The sequence below is a fragment of the Anolis sagrei genome, chromosome 4 (genome assembly GCF_037176765.1).
Source record: "Anolis sagrei isolate rAnoSag1 chromosome 4, rAnoSag1.mat, whole genome shotgun sequence".
Lineage (NCBI taxonomy): Eukaryota > Metazoa > Chordata > Lepidosauria > Squamata > Dactyloidae > Anolis > Anolis sagrei.
In genome coordinates, this window is record NC_090024.1 from 89,101,078 (window position 1) to 89,120,363 (window position 19,286).

The 19,286-nt window shown below is 39.3% G+C and overlaps 1 protein-coding gene across 1 annotated transcript; it reads right to left on the reverse strand.

The window, feature by feature from the left end:
• Positions 1 to 2,690: 2,690 nt before the first annotated feature.
• Positions 2,691 to 11,659, reverse strand: LOC132774536 (serpin B3-like). Its single transcript, XM_067467524.1, has 7 exons — positions 11,477 to 11,659; positions 9,918 to 9,968; positions 8,336 to 8,479; positions 7,529 to 7,646; positions 7,249 to 7,391; positions 6,641 to 6,796; positions 2,691 to 3,234 (listed from the first exon to the last, which is right to left on the reverse strand). Exons 1-7 carry the CDS (start codon positions 11,642 to 11,644, stop codon positions 2,824 to 2,826), a joined length of 1,191 nt encoding a protein of 396 aa, XP_067323625.1. The 5' UTR covers positions 11,645 to 11,659; the 3' UTR covers positions 2,691 to 2,823.
• Between the last annotated feature and the right edge of the window lie 7,627 nt (positions 11,660 to 19,286).

The following is a 19,286-nucleotide window of genomic DNA, read 5'->3' on the forward strand; positions in this document are numbered from 1 at the left end:
ATAGAAAAGTTAGCTTTTTCAATTTCCCAACTAGAAGGGGTACTGGTTTCTGGTTTTTCAGCCCTAGAAACGATCCAATAAAGGTAAGGTAAAGGTTTCCCCTTGACATTAAGTCTAGTTGTGTCTGACTCTGGAGGGTGGTGGTCATCTCTATTTTTAAGCCAAAGAGCAGGTGTTTCCCGTAGACACCTCCTAGGTCATGTGGCTGGTATGGCTGCATGGAGCACTGTTACCTTCCTGCTGGAGTGGTTTCTATTTATCTACTCACATTTGAATATTTTCTAACTGCTAGGTTGGCAGAAGCTGGGGCTAACAGCGGGAGCTCACCCTACTCTCCAGATTTTAACCGCCGACCATTCAGTCAGAAGGTTAACCAAAAAGCCACCCTTTTCCATGCCTCTGTGAAATTTGCCAAAATGACCTAGAATTGTACACAAATGTGTTGGTTTGTGTCACCCACTTATATCACCCCTAAATCTTTCCAACAACCCCCACAAAGCTGACATTCAGCCAAGCTGGTAAAATCAATTCTAGAGAGCCTGAGCACTATAGTGCAGACTGGGCCATGAGAGTGAAAGCTCAACTTCCAGTTCAGTCACTTGTTATTGCATTCATGCAATTGCTAGATGAGAAAATTTGAGCCTCCCATGATCACAAAACAACAACAACAACAATAAAAACAACAACAGGAGCAATCCAGGGGCCATACAGTCCAACCTCCTTCTGCCTTGCTGGCAGCGGACAGATCTTGTAGGCCATTGCATTGTAGGCATAGGGGTGGGGCAAACAACTAAGGAAGGCAGAGGCTTATTCAAGGACACAAATAGAGGCAGGTGGGTTGTCTTCTAAGGACTTGGCAGACTTCTGTCCTGCAGATGGAGGGGGAACTCTGGGTTTGTTTTTTTCCTTGTCCAGAGAAAGCTCAAGGTACTGGGGCCCATGATCTTCAAGAACAAGCTCTTTGACGATTCCGGGAAAGATGGGAGACCCAGTTTGTCCCCATCGGTAGGTGTAGAAAAGCTAAGCAGTCCGAAAGACTTTTTTGTGGGGCACACCAGATGCTTGTTTCTCCCCAAACCCAAGTGGAAAGCCCAAAAAGATATGCAATCTCCTTCCTCTTCCCTGGGACCTCCCTCCCTGGTAACTTGCTGACCACTACCTGATCCTTGACGTTGTCCAAGTCCAGGAGCAGCAGGGAAGGAAGCCGGGGAAAGGAAGACAAAGAGCCTTGCAGAGTACAATTTGAGAACCATTGAACTAGATAAAATGTTTAATATATATTTTAGAAGTGGTACTCCTTCTAGTGATGGTTTGCATAGCATACTATTGACATCACTTGCTTTTCGTTGTGATTTTTTTAAATTTTGGAAGTTAACATGGACTTAATTGGTGATTGTGATGGCTGAGATCACATCTCGCACTGAATCACAGATTTCCTTAGAAAATTAAAATGTAACTCCCATGATGTGCAATACTTCCTAGGTAATGGATTCCTATTTTGTTAGTAGTGCAAGTTATATCATGTCAGTTTATATGTGCCACAAAACCATATAACTCTTTGACATCAAATAAATCTTCAGCTGATGATTCATTGGGAGATGATGGGTATGGGAGATTCTCCTAAAGATTATGCTACCATTGGAAGGCAAATATAGTCACAACCGCCCTGCCCAATCTCAGTAATCTTTCCATTCTTGTTGACTATGAGAGTGAGGTTAGAGCCAACTGTTCTGACTCTCTTCATTGTTTGTGTTGTTCAAAATTTAGTCCATCTCGAAAAGCGCATTAGAAACCAGTGTACTGTGAGTTACCAACCAAGTCTTTCAGATGAGAAAAGGCAGGCATTTACATATGTAAATAAGACAGAGATATGGATGGAAAGGAATGAAGCTTCTCAATAAGATTGCCTGTTTCATACTTTTCAAGACTCATTGGAAAGTGAACTCTGCCATGGAAATCTGCATGTTTTTAAAGGCTCATGATGTGAAAAAATAATGATGTTGGAAAATAAAAAAAATGTATTCAAAATGATGCTTACCTTTTAAAACACGAGAGTGGCTAAAATAAGTAGAAATATACAATATACACAAATACATTATAGTGAGTTGGGTAATAGGTACATTAAAAAGCACACTTTAAAATTAGTACACTAACATATATTTTTAGATGCAAAAATTAAACATGGATTCACTTATGAGAGGGTGACAAAATATGAGATGGGAAATGTAGTGAAATCTGGAGAAAGGAACCAATTTTTTTGACATTGATGGATTTTGCATTTCTAAAATATAAACAGGCCTTTTTAATACTGTTTTTATAGCTATTTTTACAGAGAGGCATAAGGTGTTTCATTTGGATTTATTTATTTAATGTTTCAAAAGAATTTTTGCAAAGTGATAAGAAAATGCAATAAATGAATCAATAGCTTAGATATTTAATCTGCTAGTGCTACACTCAGAACGGGAAAATCTTACAAAATCTGGCCTTGTAAAACTGTGGTTTTTTTGCAGAAATATTCGCGTGCAGAAGATGGGCTCTGACATAAGTCAATGGAGACTGCAGTCAAGAAATATGAAGATGTGGGAAGTAAGCATTCTATACACACAATTTCTCTTTTAAATGGAGAAAACAGAAGTAAGGCATACAAATAATGAACGTTTTAAGACATCAAAGTTTTGTAATTTCTTAAGAGATGAAAGTTTTGTTATGTTAGTCAAGAAGAACATTGCAGTTGAAGTAAATTTATTTATTCTAGAACTCTTAACATTTTCAGTGCATCACCAAGATAAGGTTGCCTGTTGTAAATTCAGCATCTGGTGATCCTCATGGTGAGGAATACCTGCCACCAAAAAGGATGCTCCCAGTGCTATTATGTCTTATTAAAAACATGAAGGGATGCTCAGCTTTAAACTCTGGAAGAATTTCTACACTCACTGGAACTACTTCTACACCAGTAGCAGCAGCTGCTTCTGTACCCTCTTCATTGACATCAACATAAGCTTTATGAATGATATCGGACACAATCAGATTACGGTCCTGGTTTTTTGATATGCCTGATAAGTCAGCTTTTCCCCATTGAAACACATCAGTCATTCCCATGGCTTCTAAAATTGGTACAAGTTCACATTTTTCTTCCAGTTTGAACTTTGGTATGAAAACTCTCATTTTTTGTTTCTTCATATGTGCTGAATTGGTCCATTCTTTCAGCTTCACATATGTGAGTTCTCTTTCAAACTGTGAAGGAAACAACAAATTAACATAAAAGTAAGTGAAAATACAGTGGGAAGGCATAGAGGCATTATTAAAACAGATAATCTTCCCCCAAGTCATTGAAATATCTTTACAATAGAACTTCAGCTTGAGAAAAAATATTATGGAGACTTTCTTATCTACTACTATTCTATCCGAGCCCCCCACAAATCATATCTCATCCATGGGTTTCATCAAATTCTATCAATATTTATCCATGGGCCTCACTCTCTTTGTTTAAATTTATTACTATTTTATCATTTGTTTTATTATTATTATTATTATTTATTTTATTTCATTACTATGTTTTTATTAAGTATTTTATTTGATGTTATTGTTTTGTTTATATGTACTTTTGTTTTATTGTAGCTTGTTTGGGCTTGGTCTCATGTTAGCTGCCCCAAGTCCCTTCGGGGAGATGGTGGCGGGGTATACATAAATAAATAATAATAATAAACTTTATTTATACCCCGCCACCATCTCCCCGATGGGGACTTGGAGCAGCTTACATGAGGCCAAGCCCAAGCAACAATTACAATAAAGAAAAACCAAAAACACAAACTGAAAACGCAAAAATAAGCAGTAACATAAAACAAATAAAGTTTTTTGTTATTTATTATTATTATCTGCAGAAACTATTTTGTGGAAAATACTGCATGGATGAGGTAAAGAGAACATTGAATGCATTCACTTCATTCAAACACCCAATCATTGCTGCACTATATTTTTAAAAAAATGAAAATAATTTTGGCCCAATGTGTTTGCCATAGTTCAAGCATGATCAAAATGAGAAGGAGTGAGGTGCAATGAGTTTTGTACTCACATGTCTTTCTCTCCATCCAGGTACTTTTAATACTACTTTCACTTAATCACATGTCATGTCATCAGGACTAGTAGGTTCTAGCTACAGCTAACTATGGTTAGTTTCAAAAAAGCTAACTTTAAAACATGAGTGAGTAACCCATAGCGTGCTAGCCTGGATCATTTGGCCTGCATAGCTGTTGAATGATAGTCTTTCCCAGAGCTTTTCCTCAGATACTGAAGGACTTCATAAATAACTATGTTAGTTGTGATTTTGAGTAGCACTACTCAAGTTTATTGTTCAACTTCATACCTTTCTCGGGTAGGATCAGGGAGGAGCAAATCCAACTGAAGAGGAGGTGACACCACATGTAGCACTTCCACAAAGCAATGATCAAATCCTTCTTCAGCAAAACTACATATATCATCAACGATACCAGCAAATCTTTTGGGTTTGTGCAAAAGTTGTAAAGGTGTACATGATTGGGGACATATGAGTGTATTTTTCTCTTAATGAAGATGTTTGTCAGTAATTGGCTGTAATGTATATGTGGAGGGGAGCAGCATGCCATCAGTACACGGGGCACGTAGCTGGTGATCCCAGATGAAATTGTCCAGAGCCTGTTTTCCCAAGGTGGTTTGTTTAACTTAACCACAATCAAGATCAATTACATTTCTGTGTGTAGTATAGGCATGGGCAAAACCAGGTGTGCAGACTGGATGTGTCCCCTTCTGCTTGGCTTGGGCCCCAGCTGCATGTCATAGCTCTTGCCCCACCCCTCCCAGTCACACGTGGCTGTGTACAGTTCTTCCAAGAGCTCTGCGCAGCCGCATATCAAGCCTTTCTCTTTGTGGGAGGACATGGTGATCCACCATGTCCTCCTGCGAATAGGAGTGTCCTACAGGCACATACTGGAGTGTGTCAATTTCTTCTCTTCGTGGGAGGACATGGTGGACTGCTATGTCCTCCTGTGAAGAGAAGTGCCCTCCCCAGAGAGCCCCATGCAGTTGCATGTGAAACCCTCCCCCCCCCGTGCCATCCTCCCCTTAGCGTCCCCTCTTGCACCAACCTTGCCCCCCACCCAGCCTGGCTCACCTACCTAGGTCTGGCCAGCGGCCTTGATCCAAAAAAGATTACTCATGCCTAATCTAGTGGCACAGCAAGCTGTGGTACATCCAAACTGAAGTGGAAAACTCTCCTGAATTTTTAAAATGATGATGTGAACTAACAGACAAGTTAGGACACAGAAAACTGGATCTTTTAAAAATGCAGTAAGTATTTTAAATGAATAAATTTGTTTGGCTGGCGGTTTACTTATGATTTATCTACGCAGACCATATAATGCAGTTCATGCTGACTTGAAAATGGGTATCTGCAAAATGCACACCCAAAACAGCACATTAAAATCCTCACCAGAAAATTTGAAATAAATCAGATAATGCGCAGATCAGACTATATCACATGCAGGACTTGAAACTGGAAGGGAAAATAGGGAGTTCTTGTCAGGACACCACTAGTGCTGTCACCCTTTAAAAAGTGTCAAAACACAGCTTGCAAGAAGGTAAATAATTGCTACCTCAGGAGAAAAAACCTAGTAATTCCCATGGCAAAATCACTTTGTTTTCATTTCAGGGCCCTGCCATGGTCCAGCATTTATCCCAAATTGGCCTAGTAATTCACATCAGTGCATCTCAGTGAACTGGTTAAGAAGAAAACACACCCTGTTTTATTATGTTATTCTCGCTCTTTTATTGTATTACCATGTTATTGTTTAGCATTTTTACTTAATGTTATATCAGCTGTCTTGGCCCCATGTTAGCTGCTGCGAATCCCTTTGGGGAGATGGTGGCAGGATACAAATAAAGTTATTATTATTATTATTATTATTATTATTATTATTAAAATATTCCTGGTTTTGATTCCAATCGTCATTAAGATACCGTGTCACTGTCCTAGCCTTAAACCAGTCCCTGAGGTGTTTGTGTATGCACTGTACAGCAAAACCAGTTTGTTGTAATCCAGCTCCAAACTGTGTTATAGTGTCAGCATAGAAGCACCCCTTACTTGTGCAGTGTAGATAAGGAATGAGATATCCAACATTTAAAAGTATTCCTGTAAAGATATATCAGCCTCTGTTTGGGGTCTTATAAAATAACTTTGCCAATAGTTAATATTGGGGAAAATGGAATTGGTGAGATATTTGAGAATAGAAATAATCACTTAAATATCACACTACTGTATAATTTAAATAAGAAAGGATGGTGGAATCAGATGATGCATTCACCCCTCTCTTATCATTTTTTAAAATATTAGAAACGTAAGTAGCTACTGCAAAGCCTATCTATCTAAATTTGAAATATTCATAGAATCATAGGGCTGGAAGAGACCTCACAGGCCATCCAGTCCAACCTTCTGCCAAGAAGCAGGAAAATTGCATTGAAAGCACCCCTGATAGATGGCCATCCAGCCTCTGTTTAAAAGCCTCCAGAGAAGGAGCCTCCACCACACTCCCTAGCAGAGAGTTCCACTGCTGAATGGCTATTCATCTAATTTCCATTGATAACATTAGTAGAAATCAGACAAAAATACCTGGTCTAGAGATTCTTTGTTATCTGGCAGAAGAATGAGCATACTTAGTTCATCCTGATGATAAAGAAGCTCAAGGACTTGCAAAGGTGGGTTTTTTATTTTAGCCAGATTAAATTCATCTTCCAGAAACATCATTTGCACTTTTTTACTCTGATTCTGCAATAAACAAAGCAGTATTTAAACATTCCTAGTATTCCATAGTAGCAGGATAGGTAGCTGTATAAATAATACATGAAATGTGGACTATAATTAGCTAGTTGACATGATTTCCAGTGTCTACAAAATTTTAAATCAGAAAGTCATATGGTGCCCAGCTAGTGTTTCCAGCAGGCCAAAACTTTCATTTCTCTGTATTTCTCAGAAGGAGGAAAAAGGAGGCTGCAGAAAGCAGCATGGCATTGGAGAACTCTTTACTATCAACCATAGAGCCCCAAGGGCTGCATGAGCACAGTTTGAGAACGCCTTGTTCTAAACCAACATAGCCATATTGTATTTTGGGAGATGTAAGTCAAAGAAATGTAATGTAAAGTTCTAAATCTGTGAACCTCCAGGTCATTATAGAACAGATCATGCATTCCCGTGTCTGCAAGCTTTTAGACATACCATACCTTGCTAGTCCAAAATGGTGCTTCATGAGTATCCTTTGGATCAAATTTCACCTTCCACTTTCCTTTGAAGTATATGGCATTCACTAAGATCAAGACAGCATCTGGGGAAATACTCCCACTAGGAAAGAGATCCTTGATTTTACCTTTTTGAAAATAAATTTAGATTATTGCCTTTTTATTTAATTATTTTTTTAAAAAAATATCTGTTTTGAATTGTGATGGAGAGAAACACACAAAATGATGATACAAAGTGAGCACGAAGGGATACATGCTCTCTTACCATTTGTCTGGCTTTCAACCCAAGAGTTAATCTTCTTTCTGACTTCTTCTGTTGCGTTACTAAAGTCAACTCTTTCCAACTCGGCATGGTACAGCTCCTTTGTTGAATGTAAGTATTGCTGTGTATAATTAAAGACAACAAGGTAACTATAGTGTTTATTTACAGCAAATGGGAATTTCTATTTACATGTTTCCTAATTTTGACTTTTCATAGTTTTAATAGTTGCGTTTTAACTAGGAATTCTTTCCCCTTCGGATGTTTGGGATTTGAACTGCTATCAGCATCACCCAATGTGGAAACTGGTAATGAATTATCCAAGTTAACACTGAGCACATTGGGAAAGTCAACATCTCTCAGTATATTACTTAAGTGCAAGGAAGTGGAAAGTGTAGGACAAAGAACGTACTAAGGGAACAATAGGAAAATATATTACAAACCCATATAGTAAACGTGTCCATGAATACAATTAATTTTTTACTATTATTAATAGTTAACTGGAGGGTGTTTTTTTTTACAATATATATAAAATTGATTGGAAATTAATGTAACAATATACTTTTATCACATAGATTTTATAAGAGTAGAACATTCTCTAACTAAACAATCAAACATAGTCATACAATGATAATAATAACTCGAACACATTCACAAGACATCCTTTGAATTTGAAATATGCAAATATATCCAATGCTTAAACAAAAAGAGCAATTATATTGTGATAGTTCTATCAAATTCATGCAGTCCATGTTGTTCACAATTTAAAATGGAATTGCTATGGGAAGAGGTATGGAGATCACAATTTCTTACCTGCAAGAACTCATAACTGTTTGATCCATACAGTCTGTTGGCAATACTCAGAGCATAATCTTTGGTAGGTTTGTTGATGGCAGATAAAAGTGCCTTGAACTGTTCATGAGGCCCTCCAGTTTTGTCACACTGTGAACCAGTAACCTTTAAAGAGCAAAAGCTGTTTGACAGGACATTGGCTATCTTGTAAAGAACACTTTAACATACACTGCAAAGCGGGCTTTACAACAGATTATGAAAATACGGTATGCCATTTTGGACTACAGCTGTGATAATACCCCATCCAGCATGCAAGGCCAACAATCTGTCTGCAGGAGGTCTGAGAGTTGCTATCCAAAAAGTATGATTTCTAAAGTCTGCTTGGCATTTATATAAAACACATGTTGAGACACACATAGCCAAAATAACAAATAATATATTTATGTCACTGAAATGCTCATGAAAATGCTCTTACTACCTCATCACATAGAGACCAAGAAGTGTTTTCTCCCCACTTCTTGGCACTGCTAGCATGCTGCTGGCACAGAATCCTATGGAGCCCATGAGATGACACAGGGCTACTTCTAGCAGGGTTCCACTGGCGTCCATGCTACCAGCATGCTGGCAGCACAGACACACACAACCCTGACTTCTCATTGAAGAAGCTGGGGAAGAAGAGGGAGGAAGCTGGGAACAGTGGAGAAATGTCATGGGAAGGGGTCCCATGACCAACCTTGATAAGGGGACAAGCAGTATGCTGTCCCACAGTTTCCCTCACTATCCACCAGCTTCTAGGCCCACATGAGATGAGGTCCCTAGAGACTAAAAGATATAATCTTCACTAAGATAGTGCAAATAAAGAAGAAAACCAGAAATAAATTATTTGAATCATTTTTTCAAAATATTCCAATCAGCATACAGTTGGCTTTGCTGGCTTGCGAATCCAGGAAAAACTAAATCTACAGAGCTTTAAGAACCTCTTCACATGGCCCCTGGGGCCATGCCTTTTAACCAGCAATTGCCAGTGAAAAAGAAGGTGCACAGGGAGGCTCATAGTGTCCTACAAACCCTCCCTCCTTCCCCCATCATATGGTGGGAACGGGACAAGGCTACCCAAAATACACTTTTCCCCTGTGAAGGGGCAGGAAGCGTCTTGTGGGCAGGGCCAAGCCAGAGCTCTTTAATGATGTATCCAAAAGGAGAAAAAAGTGACTTTGAAACTCCTGAGTGAAGAGGTCCTAGTAAACTAAACAAACTGAGCACATTCTTGTGTTTTGGTGTATGTTTTCTACCCATCCAAATATAATTAGTGGGTCAAAACTCACAAAGTGTGGGTCAAAACTCACAAAGGAGCCTGATGTTTTAATAAAATTTTGGAAAAGAAATTGAAAAGATGATTCCTTGGATGAATAAATTTAGGAGACTTTTGCACCTCAAAATGTACAATTCCAAATCATGTTCAAAGACCACAGCTAATTGCTATTGAGTTTGTTTCTGGTTTTGCATTAAATACCATTTGAAAAGGTAATTTGTCTAGATATGCATTTTCTCTTCCTTAGTTGGAGATATGAAAGAGATAGAATATGACTGATAATACTCTTACAGGAACATCCTTAGAACTTCCAGATCCACCAATCTCAGTGAAGTGAAGGACCTGCAATACAAAATGTGAAATGAGAAATCTATCATTGTGCTCTGCACAATTGTGGCATCCTTTTTTATAAGGCTTAGTAAACACTCACACATTATATATGGAGTGCTCATGTGGAGTAAAAAAAAAAGGGGGGGGCTAACTCAATAGTTGTGTCCAAACTGGTCTTATGTATTCCAGAAGTATTGGGCACAACTCCTGCCACTCCCAGTAGCATGTCCTTTGAAAATTGCACACCTTTGCCTTGAATGAATAGAGTACACCCTTGAAGACATCTGCCCTCTGGCTACAATGGGAGCTATTTGTAGTCCTGTTCCTTTTTGGGAAACCTATCGACATTTTGCTATCTGAGATGAAGGATAAGGTAATACTCCATCCACTCCTTAATATCAAGTCCAGAAGTCAATCTAAGGTGGAGTCTAGATGAGCCAAATACAGTGGAGTCACATTGCAACTGCTATGAAGAGTCCACATAATGTATGACTGGATTTGCAGCAGAACTGTTGCATCCAGATGTTAATCTGATACAAGGGGAAACAAAATGTACTCCAGACCTTCCTGGATATGGCCTGATCCAGTGTCTACACTTTGAACAGACCCACTGTGGTGTAATTGGCCAGAAGCATATAAGTTGGCTGTTTATGTTTCTTTGTATGAAGTCACAGTAAGGTGTCCAACCATTTGACCAGCAGAAGAATATCCATGAGAGAGCTGCTTCTGGTCAGTAGCACAGCAGTGGAGGCAGTAGCCCTAGTGCACAGTTGGCTTGACCAGCCATCTAGACACCAAGAAGGCTCCAAGGAGGTTCTGGTTCTACATCAGGATAGCTGTCTAGCAGTTGACACCAGCATATTTGGGTAAGTGTAGAGAATGCCTCAACTCTATGCTAATTATGGAAATGGTTTTCTCCAATATAGCTAAAATCAGCAGATGATCTTAATGATGCGGGACAGGCCCTTTGACATACCTCTTTTCTTTCACCACAATACTAATAATCTTTTGCCCTGAGGGAGCTGCCTCACTCATTGTTTTATGTCAATGCTGGCACCATTGTATGGAAGAGTCTATGATTACTTTTTAAGAAGCTCCATATTTAGTTAAAACAAAAATGGAAAACACTGTAACGTGCTGCATTGTTGGGCCTGGACATAGACTTATGGAGTATGCTCACCTTAGACCCTAGCCACACTTGTATTTTCCACTTCTTGAGCATACCTTAATTGCTATTCATGAAACTCAGAATAAGGGATGCGAAAATCTTTTATTTGAGATTTTACTGAGGTTTTTAAAAATATCTCAACTACATTTTCTTCCCTTCCTTGTTTCATATAGATTGTGAAGCTCTATATTTTGCCATGTTACATTTCCACAAGTTTCAAAGTTTTTAAAATAACTTGTGTTTCTCAGATATCAATGAGGAACATTTCCAAGTGATGTCCCCACAGCTGGGATGATGAGTGGGCCTTACAACATTACTGTCCCATGTTTTTCCCTTGTGACGCTATGATTACCTTTTCCATCTGTTTAGCAGTGTTGCCTCTGGCACCCATAAGGAGCATGCTCAGAGCTGCTGAGATACTCAGTGGGGAACAGAAGATGTTTCCCCCCTGACTGTTTTTCAACAGTATTTTCAGAAGTTCCACAGCAAATTCAGTGTTTGCATCAGTGAGGGTTTTCATGGTTGTAGCCAAAGATACCTGTGATAATAACAGAAACACAGCAACATATCATTTAGAAGGGATTCTGGCTTTATACATGACCAGGTTTCAGTTTCAGAATTATGAGAAGCTGTCTTGTGTTGTAACCACTATCATTGTATATTTCTTCCCCAGTGCCTTCTTCCAAGTGGGAAAGGCTTATTGACTACTAGCAAGGCAATTGGGGCTTCTAGCAAGGCAATGATGGCTACATGCTGCACTCCAAATGGTTGTCAACTCCCATTCCCTCCAGTTAGGTAATCTAGAATAAACCCAAGTATCAGAGTGCATTCTCCTATGCTTGCTCCAAAGTACACCACACCCTCCCTTCCTATGTCTTATGCAGACATTTTTCTCATTGTTAATTTGTAATTACTTTGCTGGGCTGCTTTAATAGGCCATGGATCCATGGTTGACAGACTAAGGCTGGTGCAGCCCAGTTGGTTACTCTCATGTCATCCTCTATGGAATCTGACACAGGGTCAGATCTCCCGGCTTGGTTGTTGCCTGGATCTAGGCTTATAGAGTGTGTTGCCTTTGGACCCCATCAACCCTTGTATACAATTGTAACAAAAAAGTTGTGGCTTTTTCCCCCTCCAAGTTATGGTGCATGTCTGAAGTATGACATATTTCATGCCTGAACATGCAATTAAGCTAACCACAATGTGCTCTTTGGATGACCAGAAAATTAATTAGTGGAAAAGAAAAGTGGATGCTTCCAATCTTCTTGAGGTTTGAATATGTGGGAAGTTGTTTGGATTATATAATCTTGATGTAGGTTTGCATTATTTTGAAACCTGGCAATTACCGTACTTGATTGCTTTGACAAGAGCTCAATTAGGCTTAATATTAAGTCATATTGGTATGTAAGTCTTTCTTCAAGGGAACAAAAGAAACTTGTACAAATAAATGCAGCTTTTGATTGGTAATTGTGGTGGCTTTGTTGTTGCTTTTTTTTTGTCTGTAAGTGACAGTGGCCACCCTTTATTGAGTCTTGCCTGCAAAATTGTGAATGAGGTAGAATAAGATGACCTTACTCTACTATTGAAATACAATGTAGAAACAAACATTCTTCCTTCTAAACATGGATAAATGTTGATTTCCAAATTCATATATATATATACAATATACAATATGCAATATAGATGCCCCAAGTCCCTTTGGGGAGAGGGGGTGGGATATAAATAAAGCATTATTATTATTATTATTATTATTATTATTATTATTATTATTATTCCAACCTTCTATTTCTCCTATTAGTATAGAGGTGGTATTTTCCGCTTCGAAATGTTAGTGCTATGAAACTTGTCTTAACACATGGTTTCCATGTTTTTCCTCTGTCATAATATACCTTGGATTCACTAGTATCCACAAACCAGGATATTGTTTGTAAGACAATGGCACACAGTCCTTTCTGGAAATTGGGGAACCTCTGAAATCACTCAGTTTGCTAACACTTATTTTGGAAATTGTGTAAGAGACAATGTCTCCAGTTTCCCGTGAGGACATAGCAGAGGACACACATGTTTAATACAGGATGGACCAAGTCACAAAGGGTTTCATTATTTAACAATGCCTTTATATTTTGTTTTTAATTTACAATACAGCTGAGCTTTCCAAACTGTGCTTTGGCTGCAATGTGTAGTTGCGCTAATGTAAAGAGAAATAACAAAATGTTATTATCATAGAAATCATTAAATATATATAGAGATGAAAAGTTTTCATGAGATATGTTGTGTCTCCATAAACTTCTTTATTACAATTGTGAATGTGTCTGTATCTCTTATTAGAGGTTGGTTTAATCTCTAGTTAGCTAGTAAAACTGAATGACTGTGTCACGAAATGATGCTTGCCTAAAATGTGTTTCACCAACATGCAATATTTTGAAAGCTCTGATATACAGTACATAATTATCAAGCCCTTTCTGACTTGTGGCCATCCTTGTATATACATATGCTGGCATCATCTGAGGAGAAGATGATAGAAGCCTAAGCTCTTGAAGAAAAAGTATTGTAAGTTAAAAATTTACTCCAGTATATCTTAGCAATCATGGGTGAGCAAAATTGCTTTTAGGAATTGTGGAAGTTGAAGTCCAAAACACTTGGAGGGTCAGAGTTTTTCCATGCCTGTTTTGCAGGATATTTATCGGATACTCACCAGCATTTATAGGCATACATGCTATGCATGGAGGAAAAAAAATGTCATCAATACTTATAGGACATAAACCTCAGGGTTCTATCAGCAATATTTCAATAGCAAATGAGGTCTTTTCTGATCAGTTTAAAAATTTTAGCCATCAAATTAATCTTTAAACATACAAAAAATACAAAGGATTTTAGCTCTGGTTCCTGCTGATACTCCTTCTACACTGCTATATAATCCACATTATCTGTTTTGAAGTGAATTATATGAGTCTACACTGCCATATAATCCAGTTCAAAGAAGATTAACATGGATTTTATATGACAATGTAGAAGAAGAATTAGAAAGCATGACAATATCTATACACACAATAAAAGTAATTTATTTATTTTTAATTATTTATTTGTCGTGTCAGAGCAACCAGTCCATTATATTACATTTCTAACAGAACAAAGCAAACAAACAGAAAAACACAAAATTTGTGAGTTTGGTAGTTGGTTAAATGTCCTTTGACCAGTATCTGGCCACTTGGAGTGCTTCCGGTGTTGCTGCAAGAAGGTCCTCCATTGTGCATGTGGCTGAGCTCATGTTGCATTGCAGCAGGTGGTCAGTGGTTTGCTCTTCTCCACACTCACATGTCGAGGATTCCACTTTGTAGCCCTATTTCTGAAGGCTGGCTCTGCATCTCGTGGTGCCAGAGCGCAGTCTGTTCAGCGCCTTCCAGGTCGTCCAGTCTTCTGTGTGCCCAGGAGGGAGTTTCTCATTTGGCATCAGCCATTGGTTGAGGTGCTGAGTTTGAGCCTGCCACTTTTGGACTCTCGCTTGCTGAGGTGTTCCAGCGAGTGTCTCTGTAGATCTTAGAAAACTATGTCTAGATTTAAGTCGTTGACGTGCTGGCTGATACCCAAACAGGGGATGAGCTGGAGATGTCTCTGCCTTGGTCCTTTCACTATTGGCTGCCACTTCCCGGCGGATGTCAGGTGGTGCAATACCGGCTAAGCAGTGTAATTTCTCCAGCTGTGTAGGGCGCAGACACCCCGTGATAATGCGGCATGTCTCATTAAGAGCCACATCCACTGTTTTAGTGTGGTGAGATGTGTTCCACACTGGGCATGCATACTCAGCAGCAGAGTAGCACAGCGCAAGGGCAGATGTCTTCACTGTATCTGGTTGTGATCCCCAGGTTGTGCCAGTCAGCTTTCGTATGATATTGTTTCTGGCACCCACTTTTTGCTTGATGTTCAGGCAGTGCTTCTTGTAGGTAAGAGCACGGTCCAGAGTGACTCCCAGGTATTTGGGTGCACTGCAATGCTCCAGTGGGATTCCTTCCCAGGTGATCTTCAGAGCTCGGGATGCTTCTCTGTTCTTGAGATGAAAGTGAACATCTATATGTGTGTATGTGGCAAGGGTATCAACTTACACAGACAGCCTCCTGCCTCCACAAACAGCTATAACTCCCACCAGGCATGTAGCCGGGGGGGGGGGGGCTTGAGGGGCTTCACCCCCCCCCCCGAAATTCTCATGGTGGTTTGCGAAAAGGCCTTACTGGTGCATTATTTAAACTGTTATGTTTATTCATATCATGACCTGATCACCATACTCAATATATCCCATATGCATGGGGGTATTGGGGTAATAATACAAAAGGTTTGCTAGGCTAGACCCTCTTTCACTCAGACTCAGCCCCCCCCCCGAAACTCAGCCCCCCCCTGAAAAACCCCCTGAATGAAATTCAGCCCCCCCCCTCCCGAAACGAAATTCTGGCTACGGGCCTGCCCACTATGCAGGAGACACCAATCACCCTCTGTCCAATAACATTGCAGGATATTGTGAGCGCCTCATCCCAGTGTTCCATTCTCTCACCATTGGTGTGAAATTTGCATGACCCCCACCATTGCTTCTCTTAACCCTTTCCTACCCTTTTCTATGGCATACAGCAAGAAGAGGAAATGATCAGCAACTGAATATACGGGGGGACAGGGACTGACTCACCATAGTGGGAGTTGTAGCTTATCCAACAGCCAAAGAGCACACAGAACCCTACTGTTAACCTTATGCATTTTGTAGAAGTATAAAAACTTGACTTTTTCAAGTAACCCAGGCAACACCAGGTACCCAAGCTACATAGTATTGAATAAAACAGAGTAAGGTGATGGTTATGTGGTATTTACAAGGTAGTGGAAAATGTATGATGGAATAAATTAATCTAATTTTCAAATGATAACTGTAAAAATAACTTGGAATGAAAAGGGGAAACATGCTTATTTAGAGACAGAGCTGAGATAAACATTGGAGAGAAGGTCAATGTAGCAGCATGCCCAAGGCAAAAATCTAGTCTAATCCAGTTGAGTTCCAGATCTGGCTATTTAGAAACCTTAACTGTAAACCTTAATTTTCCCAAGAAGTAATCAATCAGATACCTACTAATTTATATCAACCAAGATTGTTCACTCAGCAGGTTTGCTGGGTTGGGCAGTGTAGCAATGCTGTCCCATTTCATTAGAATAAAGAGGATAGACTTGTTGTTGCCTGTTTGATCAACATAGGCCATTGATGGAGGAAACAAAGGGTGCAACACAACTTTTTGGAAACATATTTTTGAGTAGTGATTTTCCTATTTTTATATGTCACAGCAGATTCTATTTTCATATTATTGCAATCCACAAGATACTGTCTACAAAGTGAGGGTTGATATAGTCCCATTAAAAACTCTTTCAGTTCACCTGGAGCTTTTCACATTATATGAATTCTTGGTTAAATCCTCTGATTATAGTGTCACTTTTGAATATGAACACTTCACCCTCCCTCTTGCATTTTTAAAATTCTACATGATCTATCATCTTGCCCAATTGCTACCTTCCCATTGTAAATTTGTTTAGACATGGATGCACACACATTTATATTATATACACATAAAAATCTTACTCATGAGAAAGAAAAATCTGCATGAAACCTACCTTTTATTCTGTGGGAGAGATTCTAACTCTGCTGAACAGATGTATCTGAAATGCTGCAGTGAGTCCTTCTGGGCGTTGATTTTTAAAGGTGCAAATCTGCATAAAGACTAGCTTGTTGCAAACACACTTCTGGGAGTTCCTGGAAATTTGATAACTAATACTGAAAATGTAAATGAACTTCTGTAATAGTCAGACTACTGTGACTGCAATCAATAATCCATGTCTTATGAGGCAAACAAAGGATATACAAGTAATGTAATGTATGTTGTAAGTGCAACACAAATATGTTGTAATTTGTAATTGAGGGCCTCTCCACACAGCCATATAACCCACTATATCAAGGCAGAGAATCCACAATATCCGTTCTGAATTACCTGAGTCCACACTGCCATATAACCCAGTTCAATATGATGAGTCACTCTGTAAGTAGAGTAACACCGGTATCACAAGTTTCTCAATGCAGCAGATATCTTTCTGTAATCATCTAGAATTTCAAGGTGACACTGACTTCTAGGTTTCATCAAGAAATAGCAAGAACAGTGTTGCAATATTGGAACCAGGTTGGAAAATTGCCCTAGTGGCCAGGACAATGAAGGGGCAAATTTAAGGTACAGGTTGGTGGAAATTGTCATCTCATTTCACATTATTGTTTTCATCCAAAACACATTTTCTTTATATAAATATTTCCACTTCTGATTGCCGTGACTTCCATGTAAATTTAGTATTACAGTCTTGGGGTATATCTCCAGTCTATGATTTAGTAATAAACAAAAAAGCTAGCTTTTTCAATTTCCTAACTAGGAGAGCTATTGGTTTTTCAGCCCCAGAATCCTTCGGCCAACACATGCCACCTTTTTCCCATGCTTGTGCAAAATTTGCCAAAATGGCCTAGAACTGACCACAAATGTGTTGGTTTGTGTCATCCACTTACATCACCTCTAAACCTTCCAATACCTCCCCCCCCCCCCCCCATAAAGTGAAAAGCTGACATTCAGCTAAACTGGTAGTATCCATTCTAGAGAACCTAAGCATGATAGTGCAGACTGACCACTTATTATTTATTTATGAAATTTATACCCTGCCTTTCCCCACTTAAGGGCCCAATGCGGCTTACAGCCAGTAAAAACATACAATATAAAAATTAAAAACAAGTTAAAACCATAAATATTAGTAAAAGCTTTAAACCACTAGTTAAAATTCCCCTAAATTAGATTTTAAAACCACCCTAATAATATGCGGCAAGGTCAAATCGCCTTCCTAATCATTGGATATCATGAGTTCCCTCTTAAGGCTTCTTGAAAGGTTTTTAGAGAAGGTGCAAATCTAATCTAAGATTGGGAAAAGAGATGAGCCCTGTGGGACCCCACACTCTAATGGCAATGGGATCAAGCAGGACTCCCCCAACATCACATTCTGATTGCGATCTGAGAGGAAGGACTGGAACCACTGTAGAACAGTGTCACTCAGCCCCATTCCTATTAGTTGCTCCTGAAAGATACCATGATCAATGTTATCTAACACCACTGAAAAGTCAAGGGCAACCAAATAGGTCACAATTGTCTTATCTAGTTCTCCACATAGATCATCCACCAAGGCGATTAAAGCCGTAACTGTTCCATGTCCTGGCCTGAAGCCAGATTGAAATGGGTCTAGAACAGTGGTTCTCAACCTGTGGGTCCCCAGGTGTTTTGGCCTACAACTCCCAGAAATCCCAGTCAGTTTACCAGCTGTTAGGATTTCTGGGAATTGAAGGCCAAAACATCTGGGGACCCACAGGTAGAGAACCACTGGTCTAGAAAATCTGCTTCATCTAAGAACTCTTGGAATTGTCTGGCCACCACCCATTCCAGAATTTTGCTGATGTATGGTAAATTGAACACCGGTCTATAGTTTTCAAGTATGGTTGGATTAAGGGATTTTTTTTAAAACATAGGTCACGCCACCATTTATTTTAGAGCCATGGGCACTTGCCTTGATGGAGAAAGGCATTAATGAGCTCCCTTATCCAAGGCATGCACCCCCTAGCTTGTTTAGCAAGCCAGGAGAGATATGGGTCCAGAACACAGTTGGTGGCCCTGACTTCTCCAAGGATCTTGTCGGCATCCTTGGGTAAAACCAGTTGAAAGTGATCCATAAAAAGATGACCAGACAGTGCTTTGGTTGCATTTACAGAAGCTGTAGCAACTGTGGTGTCCAACTCAGAGTGAATCCGACTAATTTTATTGGCAAAGTAGGATGCAAAGACTTCCCAGTGAGCTGTCGAGTGGAATGGAATATCCTCTATGTTGGGTTTTATCAAACTTTGGACCACTCTAAACATCTATGCAGGTTTATTCTTCACTGCAGCTATTGAACTAGAATACATAGATTTTTTGCTGCTTCTATTGCCAGTCCATATATTCTGCTATGTTCATTAATTTTCAAATTTGATTCATTCTGAGGTTTTGTTTTTGTTTTTGTTTTTTTGTCACTCACACTCTAGTTTCCTCCCCTCTTGTTTCATTGCTAACAGCTCACTGGAAAAT